This window comes from Danio rerio, chromosome 22 (assembly GCF_049306965.1).
Source record: "Danio rerio strain Tuebingen ecotype United States chromosome 22, GRCz12tu, whole genome shotgun sequence".
Lineage (NCBI taxonomy): Eukaryota > Metazoa > Chordata > Actinopteri > Cypriniformes > Danionidae > Danio > Danio rerio.
Window position 1 is genome coordinate 9,535,353 of NC_133197.1, and position 11,282 is coordinate 9,546,634.

The following is an 11,282-nucleotide window of genomic DNA, read 5'->3' on the forward strand; positions in this document are numbered from 1 at the left end:
AATATAATGATAATTTAAACAAAGTTAATTTAATATACAATATATAAAATAAGCCATGGTTAATTTACAATTCAGTTTTCAACTCAGCTATATAAAAACACATTAGGAAATGTCTAATCAACGTCACAAAAATATCTGTTGTCAAAATCCAATAAATCCTGTCCACAGAAAGTCTTGTCTGGTCCCCAAAATTTAAAAGAACATGATGTCAGAGGCAAATTGCATTAAATATTGGACTTTAGAGTAGCACTAAGTGTTTTGCCCTATCAACAGACGTATGGAATACTTTTTCCAGGCCCAATCTACAAATCACTTAAATGAGAAAGACATTTATGAACCACTTTTAGTTACATTACACAATAAAGTGAATCATTTATACAATTATCGACTCTAAACATTCTGAAGCAAAAATGAAAAAAAAAAAGGATTTATTGGCAAATTACCCAATTTTAAGTGTTTTAATCTATTTAAATTTGCAGAACACTTTTTTTTAGACAAATTGGCAGATTGAGGTATAGATTTCCATTTTGTCTCACATTCATTAAAGCTAGAAAAATAAATCAGTAAATATGATATTTCCAGTTTAGGCTAAATTATCTGCATAAACCACTAAACTTGCATCTAAACGTTTCTCATTGACATCCATGGGCTTACCTTTAATTCCAATCTCTCGGGACACATTGGAAAAAATGTAAACAAATGCAACATTGCATATAAATCTTGAATCTTTTTTCATTGGTAAAAGTTAGCCAAAAAATGTATGTATAATCCCTAACAACACTTTACCAATGCAGAGGTTACAAACTTCAATTTCATCATTGTGTCACTCAAAGTATTTCAGCAAATTGCTTTACCTTTTGTCAAATAAAATAAAAAACAAAGCATGTGGTTTTTAAATAGATTCTTGTTTATCTGAATATTTTTCACAGCAGTTGGTGTATTGGTGACATCTGTAGAAAATCTGCAAGAGATTGGTCAGTTCCGCTTCCTCAAGGACTGCTAACAGGACACAAACTCAAAAACAGAAATGCTTTTCTTGATTACTAAACAATGACAATGGGTAAAACATCTGACTTCATAGCAAAAGGCTGACGAATAATAATCATTTTTTACCTCAATTATCAAAATAATCAGCTCTGCACAAGATCACAACTAACTTACTGTGATTTCAGGCATGCACCTTGTTTTTCTGTGACAGGTTAAAGTAGAACAATGAGTGAACCATTTTACTTCATAAATCACTTTGATTTAGCTTTTCTCCAGTGTGGATCTTTGTGTGTATTTTCAGATATTGTAACCGTTTGAATCTTTTGTCGCAGTATGAACATTCGTAAGGCGTTTCTGTAGTGTGAACTGACTGGTGATCTTTAAGGGCACTATCTGTATAGAAAGTCTTGCCACACTCAGAGCAAGCATGATCCTTCACACCGTCGTGCCTTTTCTGGTGTATTTTTAATGCAGTTTTATAACGAAAACTCCTCCCACACAAATAACAAACGTATGGCCTCTCATCTGTATGAACTTTTCGGTGGTCCCTCAGCAAACTTGGCTTAAAAAAGCTTTTGTCGCACTGGTTACATTTATAGATTCTCTCTCTAGAATGAGTCAGCAGATGTGCTTTAAAAACATCGTATCTTCTGAAACTTTTCCCACACTGATCACATTTGTGCAGATTCTCTCCGGTGTGGAGTTTTATGTGATTAGCAAGGCTGTCCCTTCTGGCAAAACTCGCCTCGCAATGATCACATGTGAACGGCTTCTCTCCGGTGTGGATTTTTATGTGATTTTCAAGACTCGATTTTGTGGCAAAACTCATCCCACACTGATCACATGTGTTCTCTCCGGTGTGGATGTTCTTGTGATTAGCAAGACTTAATTTTCTAGCAAAACCCGCCCCGCACTGATCACATTTGTGTGGCTTCTCTTCAGTGTGTTTTTCAATGTGTACATCTAGATCTCGTTTTTGTCTGAAACTCTTCCCACATGGATCACAGGAGTACGGCTTTTCTCCAGTGTGGATCTTCACGTGTATTTTAAGATGCTGCGATAATTTAAATGCCTTGTCACAGTGTGAACATTTATGAGGTCTTTCTGTAGTGTGAAGTCTTTCATGCGCTTTTAAAATAGCATTTGTCAAAAAAGTCTTGCCACACTTGGAGCAAACATGATTCTTCAAACCTTTGTGTATATTCTGATGTTTTTTTAATGCAGTCCTATTAGGAAAACCCTTCCCACATTGATCACATAAGAAAGGGTTCTCTCCAAAGTGAGTTTTCATGTGTGCTGTAAAATCTCCTGTATTGTTGAAACCTTCCCCACACTCAGCACAAGTGTACAGCATATTCCCAGAGTGGGTTTTCAAGTGACTGTTAAGGGTTTCCTTTCTGCTGAAACTCCTCCCACAATGATCGCACGTGTACGGCTTCTCTCCAGTGTGGATTCTGATGTGGATGTTTAAACTTTTCCTCTGTCTGAAAGTCTTCTCGCACTGATCGCACTTGTGTGGCTTTTCTCCGCTGTGGATCATCTCATGTATTCGTTGACACTGTAATGATTTGAACGCCTTGCCACAGTGTGAACATTTGAAAGGTTTTTCTGTAGCGTGAGCTGTGTGGTGGATTTTTAATTGACTGAATGTGAAAAAGCTCTTGCCACACTTGGAGCAGACGTGATTCTTCACAGCGCTGTGTAAATTTCGGTGTTTTTTTAATGTATTTGCATAAAGAAAACTCCTCCCACATAGATCACACATGAAGGGCTTCTCTCCGCTGTGAAATTTCATGTGTGCGGCTAAATTTCTCTTATCTGTGAAAGTCCTGTCACACTGATCACAATTGTACACCGTTTCCTCAGCGTGGACATTTACGTTATTTGTAACTTTTACGGTGAAAATCTCATCACATTGATCAGAGGTGTGTGGCTTCACCTCTCTATGAATCTTCATGTGAAGATTTAGACTTTCCTCGCATGAGAAAGTGTTTTTACACTGAAGGCATGTGAAACATGGATTGTCTTTTCTTATCGTTGAGATACTGTAAAGGTTTTCTTCTGTTTTGATGTGATGTTTCTCTCCCCTTTTAATCAGATCTTCAATCTCCTTGTTCTCATTTAACAAGTCTAAAATGAAAGCAAAAGAAAAACAGGCTTCAAAAAGTTAGAAATATTAAAGACAAAAAAAATTAGATGTCACAAAACAACATCCTTATAATCATTCTACTCTAGTTATCTTTTCATTTGACCCCACCCAGTGGCGTAGCACTGCAGGGATCACTTCCCTTTCCTGAGGGCCCGTCCGCCACGCCACTGACCCCACCATTTTTGAACAACTCAAACTCATTATTTTTACAAAAAGGAAATGTTAGCACATACAGTACAACAAATAAAATAATTTCCTGAAATAATATTTGCAAATATGAACATTTCCACATGTTCATTTAAATTGTTGGATTTTGTGGGAAATCTTTGTTGTAAATAAAAACTTTAGCTAATGAGTTGCTGCTAGTTTTGGTAAAAGACAGAATCAAGAATAATCACCAACCTATTTGTTCTTCAGCATCTTCCTGTTTTATTGTGCAGACTCCTGAATCACTCATGTTCTCACTGTTCTCTCACAAACTTTGCTTCACTTCTTGGTTGATGGGAATGTTTCAGCATTTACTGGTGAAGCTTCACAGTTAAAGAACTGCCAAAATAAAACATAAAACTGTTATCAACTTTATAGTAATTGCTTGTATAATTTACAAATTAAATGATAATAAAAGACAGCTCTCTGCAGAAAAAGTGCCCAATGTCATGCGCTCCAGCACCAAGACTGTTGATACAGTGGTTACACAGCAACACAGAAGCACAGTATATTGCTCTTTTAATAAAGTCAATTTAGAGACAGAAAATTAATAAAAACCATAAATTTAAAAGCTACTTATTTCATCTGAGTGATAGTGAATGCAAGGATGGCAAAAAAAAAAAAGAACACTTACCAAATGAATGTATATTTGACAGTTTTACAGATATTTTACATACTGATTTGGCAAATCAGCAAAGATAAACTGTACTTCATTTTTATAACATCTTTGTTGCTTGTAGTTTCTTTAGATGTTTTTACTTCTCGTAAGAGACCACTGAACTTTTACCACATTTTTCATTCGTCTTTAATAACTAGCATTTGTTCCTTGTTTCTGCATGACTCAATTATTTTATTGCACATTTGATTTACTTTGTAATGTTCAAAATGACATTTGTTTCCTTTTTCTTATTGTACTGTGACCGTGTATTTTGTTTCTCTTTTGAATTCATTATATTGTTGGTTTATCTTTGGTCCACCTTTCCACCCACTGCATTATTAAACACTATACACTGCATTTTCATATATAGTTATACCTGACACAATTTATAAATAATGTACAGGGTTTTTCCAAGATCAGAATGAGGCTGAGGTGAGACAATCAATAATTTTATGCTACTTGTAACAAACACATATTCAATTATTATTTTAATTGTGTTAAGTAACAATTATTTTATTTAAATAAATGTATTAACGTAATTAAATACATGATCAGTGCTCATCACATGGGGTCCTTCTGTTGTCGTGACAGCTTGCCTGATTTCTGTCAAAAGTGTGAGTGGGAGAATATTTGTTGGTGGTGGCCAGCTCCTAATTTTCTATGCAGGAAAAACTGATAAACCTTTTTTGAGCTTCTAAATAAGTTGTAGTTGAGTTCTGGTAGAGATTGTCTTGGTAGTCTAGCTCTTGCCTGTCTGATATCTATGCATTCCAGCTCTGTTGCGGGACAGTTACGACTATGGTCCCAAACTCCCCAGATCCAGATTACTGAGGTAAAGTTGGTTTTATATTTGTTCAGTGACAACTTGTTACATGCTCCCTATAATGTTCACAATGGTACTTTGAATATTAGGTCTGAAATCTTATGCAAGTATGACTTTAAAAACAACATTAGCACCATTTATTTGACTGTGAGTGTGAACAATGTCATAGTTTGATAGTCAGTGGCTGCTAATATGATTTCCCTAATTATAATTTGCAAAGAATACTTTTCTGAAATTATATTATAAAGGAGAAAGTCTAATTGTGTGATGATAAAACCAACTTTACCTTAATGTCCAGACTTGCTATCTGGGATTGGTCTGAGGTAAACACAAATAAAAACATGACCAATTTCGTTTATGTAAAAGATTTTCAATCTGGGTAATGGCCAAAACTCAAGCAGAAATCACCTAAACGGCCCCTTAAGTTATAACGGGTTAATTCATTTTAACATTAATTTCTCACACGGTTGGTTTCTGCTTGGCTAAATGTCTGTTTCAGTCAGCAGAAGCCTGAAAAGACGCTCAAACTGCACTTACACTAGGTGGAAACAACAAGGAAAACACCCTGTACATTACGTTTTTAACGAGCGTTTTATCATTGTAAAATATAAATGAAAAACAAATTACCTCAGCCTTGAAGACCCAACGTTACCCTGTGATTTGCTTTTTTTATTTTTCCCCGAAGAGTTCCCCGAGACTTCCTTGTTTATGTGAAGAGCGGCAGCTCGCAGATACATAAATGCATTAGCGCCACCTATCGCTATGTAGATTATATTCCAATACAGCCTGTTTAAAAAACGATGTGACGTGAACGTTCTAGCGCTAAAATGGAATATGGAAGACTTCTTCCAGTTCCAATCTGCAAATCATTTGAATTAGAAAGAGAAGTTTATGGACCATTTATGTTACACTACACCAGGGGTCACCAACCTCTTGAAACTGAGAGCTACTTCTTCTACTGATTATTGTGAAGGGCTTCCAACCAGTTTGATACACACTTCCTAAATTACAAATTTTCTCAATTTAATTTAAATTATATGTTGTTATTATTAATAATTAATGATATTCATCAATGTGAAGACACTGATCATGATAATGATTTCTCACAATAGTTGTCAACATAGATTTAACTAGGTAGAAAACAGAAATATCAATATGCAACACTTTGATTGTCTAAAATTGTTTTTTAAAGTTTTTTTAAATATGACTTTACTGTCATTAACAAATTTTACACCAATGCAGGTGTGATTTTAAAAGAATAGCTTCAAAAAATACCATTTTAAAAATACATCCTGCTCACAGACTGTTTTCTCTCCTGCCTTCCGGCAGGCGCTTCAGGCTCCCCCGGACAAAAACCAGCAGACTGAGGAACAGCTTTTTCCCCAGAGCTGTCTCCCTTTTGAACTCTATCCCTCACTGACTCATTTGCCCCCAATACACCCCTCACTCTTCACTAACTTATACTACTCACAATCACTGCACTGTTTAACATTTGCACAATTTAAAATTTGCACATATTCATTGCACTACATTGCACCGATTCATTTATTTGAACTGTACATACCCACTGCACATGGACATTTGTAATTATGTACACACCCACTGTACATATACATTAGTAATTATGTTTATCTATCTGCATACTTCTGATATTAATAGCAACCTGTACATATATATTAATTTATTGTAAATCTCTGTTCGTAGCTAATAGAATATATAATGTTTATAGTACATCTATCTGTAAATATCACTATAGTTTTTCTATAACTGCAGTTTATAACTTATACCTGTATCCTGGACTTGCTGCTATTGCACTGTTGGTTAGACCTAAACTGCATTTCTTTGCCTTGAATTTGTACATGTGTAATGACAATAAAGCTGATTTAATCTATTCTCATCTAGAACAGTTAAACTGGTAGATTGTGGTATTGATTTTGATTTTGTCTCTCATTCTTTGAAGCTAGATAATTAAATGAGCAAGCAAGGTATTTATTTGCAGTTTATCACATTATTATTATTTATTTGCATGAATTATCTGCAAGGCAGCCACTAGACTGTCATCCAAATCTTTCTTGTTGACATCCATGGGCTTAACTTTAATTTCAAACCCTGCGGACACATTACAGAAAACAAAAAAAGTAAACTTCTGTATAATCCCCTTACAACATTGTACCAATTAAGAGCTTACAAACTTCAATTTCATCATTGTGTCAGTCAAACTATTTCCACACATTGCTTTATATTTTGGCAAAAAATTATTTGATTTAGAGGCTTTTCAATAGATTCTTGTCTGTCTGAACATTTTTCACAGCAGTTGGTGCATTGAACCTGCAAGAGATTGGTCAGTTCAGCTTCCTCAACAAGACACAAGCTCAAAAACAGAAATGATTTTCTTAATACTAAACATTGAGAATGGGTAAACATCTGAATCAATGACAAAAGCTGATGATGAATAAAAAATTCATAACTCAATTATCAAAATAATCAGCTCTGCACAACATCATAATACGTACAGGATCAAAACTCACTCACTGTGCTTGTGAATCTTTGCATGTATTTTCAGATATTGTAACCGCTTGAATCTTTTGTCACAGAGTGAACATTCATAAGGCGTTTCTGTAGTGTGAACTGACTGGTGATCTTTAAGGGCACTATCTGTATAGAAAGTCTTGCCACACTCAGAGCAAGCATGATCCTTCACACCGCTGTGCCTTTTCTGGTGTATTTTTAATGCAGTTTTATATCGATAACTCTTCCCACACAAATAACACACGTATGGCCTCTCATCCGTATGAACTTTTCGGTGGTCCCTCAGCATACTTGGCTTAAAAAAGCTTTTGTCGCACTGGTTACATTTATAGATTCTCTCTCTAGAATGACTCAGAAGATGACCTTTAAAAACATCGTATCTTCTGAAACTTTTCCCACACTGATCACATTTGTGCAGATTCTCTCCGGTGTGGAGTTTTATGTGATTAGCAAGGCTGTCCCTTCTGGCAAACCTCGCCTCGCAATGATCACATGTGAACGGCTTCTCTCCGGTGTGGATTTTCAAGTGATTAGCAAGATTTAGTTTTGTGACAAAACCGATCCCACACTGATCACATGTGAACGGCTTCTCTCCGGTGTGGATTTTCATGTGATAAGTAAGACTCCATTTTGTGGCAAAACCCGCCCCGCACTGATCACATTTGTGTGGCTTCTCTTTAGATTGTTTTTCAATGTGTACATCTAGATCTCTGTTTTGTCTCTTCCCATATGGATCACAGGAGTACGGCTTTTCTCCAGTGTGGGTCTTCTCATGTCTTTTCAGAGTCTGCGGTAACTTAAATGCCTTGTCACAGTGTGAACATTTATGAGGTCTTTCTGTAGAGTGAGCTTTTTCATGTATTTTTAAATACGCATTTATTAAAAAACTCTTGCCACACGTGGAGCAAACATGATCCTTCACACCTTTGTGTATGTTTTTGTGTTTTTTTAACGCAGTTTTATTATTAAACCCCTTCCCACATTGATCACATAAGAAAGGGTTCTCTCCAAAGTGAGTTTGCATTTGCGCAGTAAAATCTCCTGTACTGTTGAAACCCTCTGCATACTGAGGATGAATGTACAGCATATTCCCAGAGTGGGTTTGCAAGTGACTGTTAAGGGTTTCCTTTCTGCTGAAACTCCTCCCACAATGATCGCACGTGTACGGCTTCTCTCCAGTGTGGATTCTCATGTGGATGTTTAAACTTTTTCTCTGTCTGAAAGTCTTCTCGCACTGATCACACTTGTGTGGCTTTTCTCCACTGTGGATCATCTCATGTATTCGTTGACACTGTAATGATTTGAACCCCTTGCCACAGTGTGAACATTTGAAAGGTTTTTCTGTAGCGTGAGCTGTGTGGTGGATTTTTAATTGACTATATGTAAAAAAGCTCTTGCCACACTTGGAGCAGACGTGATTCTTCACAGCGCTGTGTAATTTCCGGTGTTTTTTCAAAGTATTTGCATAAAGAAAACTCCTCCCACATAAATCACACATGAAGGGCTTCTCTCCGCTGTGAAATTTCAAGTGTGCGGCTAAATTTCTCTTATCTGTGAAAGTCCTGTCACACTGATCACAATTGTACACCGTTTCCTCAGCGTGGACTTTCATGTTATCTGTAATTTCGACAGTGAAAATTTCATCACATTGATCAGATGTGTGTGGCTTCACCTCTGTATGAATCTTCATGTGAAGATTTAGACTTTCCTCGCATGAGAAAGTATTTGTGCACTGAAGGCATGTGAAACATGGATTGTCTTCCCTTATCGATGAAATACTGTGAAGGTGTTCTTCTGTTTTGATGTGATGTTTCTCTCCCCTTTTAATCAGATCTTCAATCTCCTTGTTCTCATTTAACAAGTCTAAAATGAAAGCAAAAGTAAAACAGGCTTCAAAAAGTTAGAAATATTAAAGACAAGAAAATGAGACGTCACAAAACAACATCCTAATAATCATTACTAGTTGTTTCAGTTGACCCCACCATTTCTGAACAACTCAAACAATTTTTTTTTTACAAAAAGCTTGTTACAAAAATGTTAGCACATACAATACAATAAATAAAATGGATAATGTCCTAACTTAATATTTGCTTATATGAACATTTCCATGCGTTCATTTGAATTTGGTACATTGATGGACTACAGTCAAAAACAATGTGTTTGTAATAATAACTAGTCAATCAGTAGCTTTGCTAAATTATTTATAAGTATTATTTATAACCTGAATAATGAGACTGAATTTTGTGAGAAATCTTTGTTGCAAATAAAAACTTTGTAAAAAGACAGAATCAAGAGTAATCACCAACCTATTTGTTCTTCAGTATCTTCCTGTTTTATTGTGCAGGTTCCTGAATCACTCATGTTCTCACTGTTCTCTCACAAACTTTGATTCACTTCTTGGTTGATGGGAATATTTCAGCATTTATTGGTGAAGCTTCACAGTGGGAGAACTGCCTAAATAAAACAGAAATCTGTTACCAACTTTATAGTAATGTGAACATTGGTTCCTGTTTATAAAGTCAGCTCTGTGCAGAAAAAGTTCCTAATGTCATGCACTCCAGCACCAAGACTGTTGATACAGTAGTTGCACAATATATTGCTCTTTTATAAAGTCAAGGTGCTGTGCGCCTCTTGTTTTCAGAATTAAAAATAGTGTTCCACCTCCAACCACCAACCTCACGTTCATCATCACTAATGTTATTTTTCTTCATCTTTTGTTTCAATGGTATAATGAGTGGCTAATGAGTGGATGTGGGTGAGGGTGGATGGATGAGAAGAACACCATCTGACAAATCATGAGGCAGCCTTTATAATAAGGAACATTGTTCATATTAGTAAATGTATTTACTATCTTGAACAATGAGTACGTTTACTTAGACACTAATAATCCAATTATACAATTCACTATACATTGCATTTTCATAGTTAATTCGTTAGTTATACCTGACACAATTTATAAATAATATACAGGGTTTTTCCAAGATCAAAATGAGGCTGAGGTGAGGCAATCAATATTTTTTTGCTACTTGTAACAATTTTTTTAACATTTTTTAACATTTTCAATAATAATTTTTATCAAGTAAAATATAAATTTATTTATGCAAAATTGATTTACGTGTGCTCATCACTTGGGGTCTGTCTGTAGCTGTGACTGTTTGCCTGATTTCTGTCAAAAGGTGGAGTGGGACAATATTTGCTGCTGTGGTGTCCACCTTCTAATTCTCAATGCAGGAAAAACTGTGACAGATAACGTTTTTTTGAGCTTCTAAATAAGTTGTGGCTGAGTTCTGGTTTAGATTGTGATGTTAATCTAGCTGATATCTGTGCATTCCAGCTCTGTTGCGGGACAGTTACGACTAACGTTATGGGCCGAATCTCTCCAGATCCAGATTTACTATCTGGGATTGGTTTGAAGAGAACACAAAAGAAACCATGACCAACTTTTTTATGTAAAAGATTTTCAAGCTGGGTAATAGCCAAACTTAAGCACTAATCATCTAAACAGCCTCTTAAGTTAAAACAGGTTAACGTTATTTAATTTGAATAATTTCTCACACGGTAGGTTTCTTCTAGGCTAATTGTCCATTTCAGTCAGCAGAAGCCTGAAAAGACGCTCAAATTGCACTTATACTAGGCAGAACAACAGAGAAAACAACATGTACATTATATTTCAAAGAGTGTTTTTAGAATCGTAAAATATAAATAAAAAACAAATTACCTCAGATTTGAGGACTCAACGTTACTCTGCGATAACAAAGTCCCTTGCCTTTGGTCTTCGCTGGACAGACGGTTCCTTGCGACTTCCTCGTTTAGTTTAAGAGCGCCAGATCGCAAATACATAAGTATAATGGCGCCATCTATCGCTAGGTAGATAATTTGATTGAAATACTGCCTGCAGCTGGATATTATTGGTTGAAAACTGGTTAAAA

General features: G+C 35.7%; 3 protein-coding genes across 6 annotated transcripts in view; 1 reads left to right on the forward strand and 2 right to left on the reverse strand.

Annotated features, from left to right (window-relative positions):
- Positions 1-11,282, forward strand: part of blf (bloody fingers) — a 201,498-nt gene that overhangs the window by 168,462 nt on the left and 21,754 nt on the right. The window lies entirely within an intron of this gene.
- znf990 (zinc finger protein 990) lies at positions 708-5,570 on the reverse strand. Its single transcript, NM_001037407.2, has 3 exons — positions 5,452-5,570; positions 3,539-3,682; positions 708-3,117 (listed from the first exon to the last, which is right to left on the reverse strand). The coding sequence occupies exons 2-3, from the start codon at positions 3,591-3,593 to the stop codon at positions 1,232-1,234; spliced, it is 1,941 nt and encodes a 646-aa protein (NP_001032484.2). The 5' UTR covers positions 3,594-3,682; positions 5,452-5,570; the 3' UTR covers positions 708-1,231.
- Positions 3,545-11,164, reverse strand: LOC137488997 (uncharacterized). 4 transcript variants are annotated; one of them, XM_073937313.1, is made up of 5 exons: positions 11,072-11,164; positions 10,909-10,983; positions 9,660-9,803; positions 7,357-9,216; positions 6,813-7,152 (listed from the first exon to the last, which is right to left on the reverse strand). In XM_073937313.1, the coding sequence occupies exons 3-5, from the start codon at positions 9,712-9,714 to the stop codon at positions 7,130-7,132; spliced, it is 1,938 nt and encodes a 645-aa protein (XP_073793414.1). In that variant the 5' UTR covers positions 9,715-9,803; positions 10,909-10,983; positions 11,072-11,164; the 3' UTR covers positions 6,813-7,129. The 4 variants fall into 4 exon arrangements, with proteins under 4 accessions (XP_073793416.1, XP_073793414.1, XP_068072666.1 ...); XM_073937315.1 differs by lacking the exons at positions 6,813-7,152; positions 10,909-10,983 and adding an exon at positions 3,545-3,682 and having other exon boundaries at positions 9,660-9,807; XM_068216565.2 differs by lacking the exon at positions 10,909-10,983.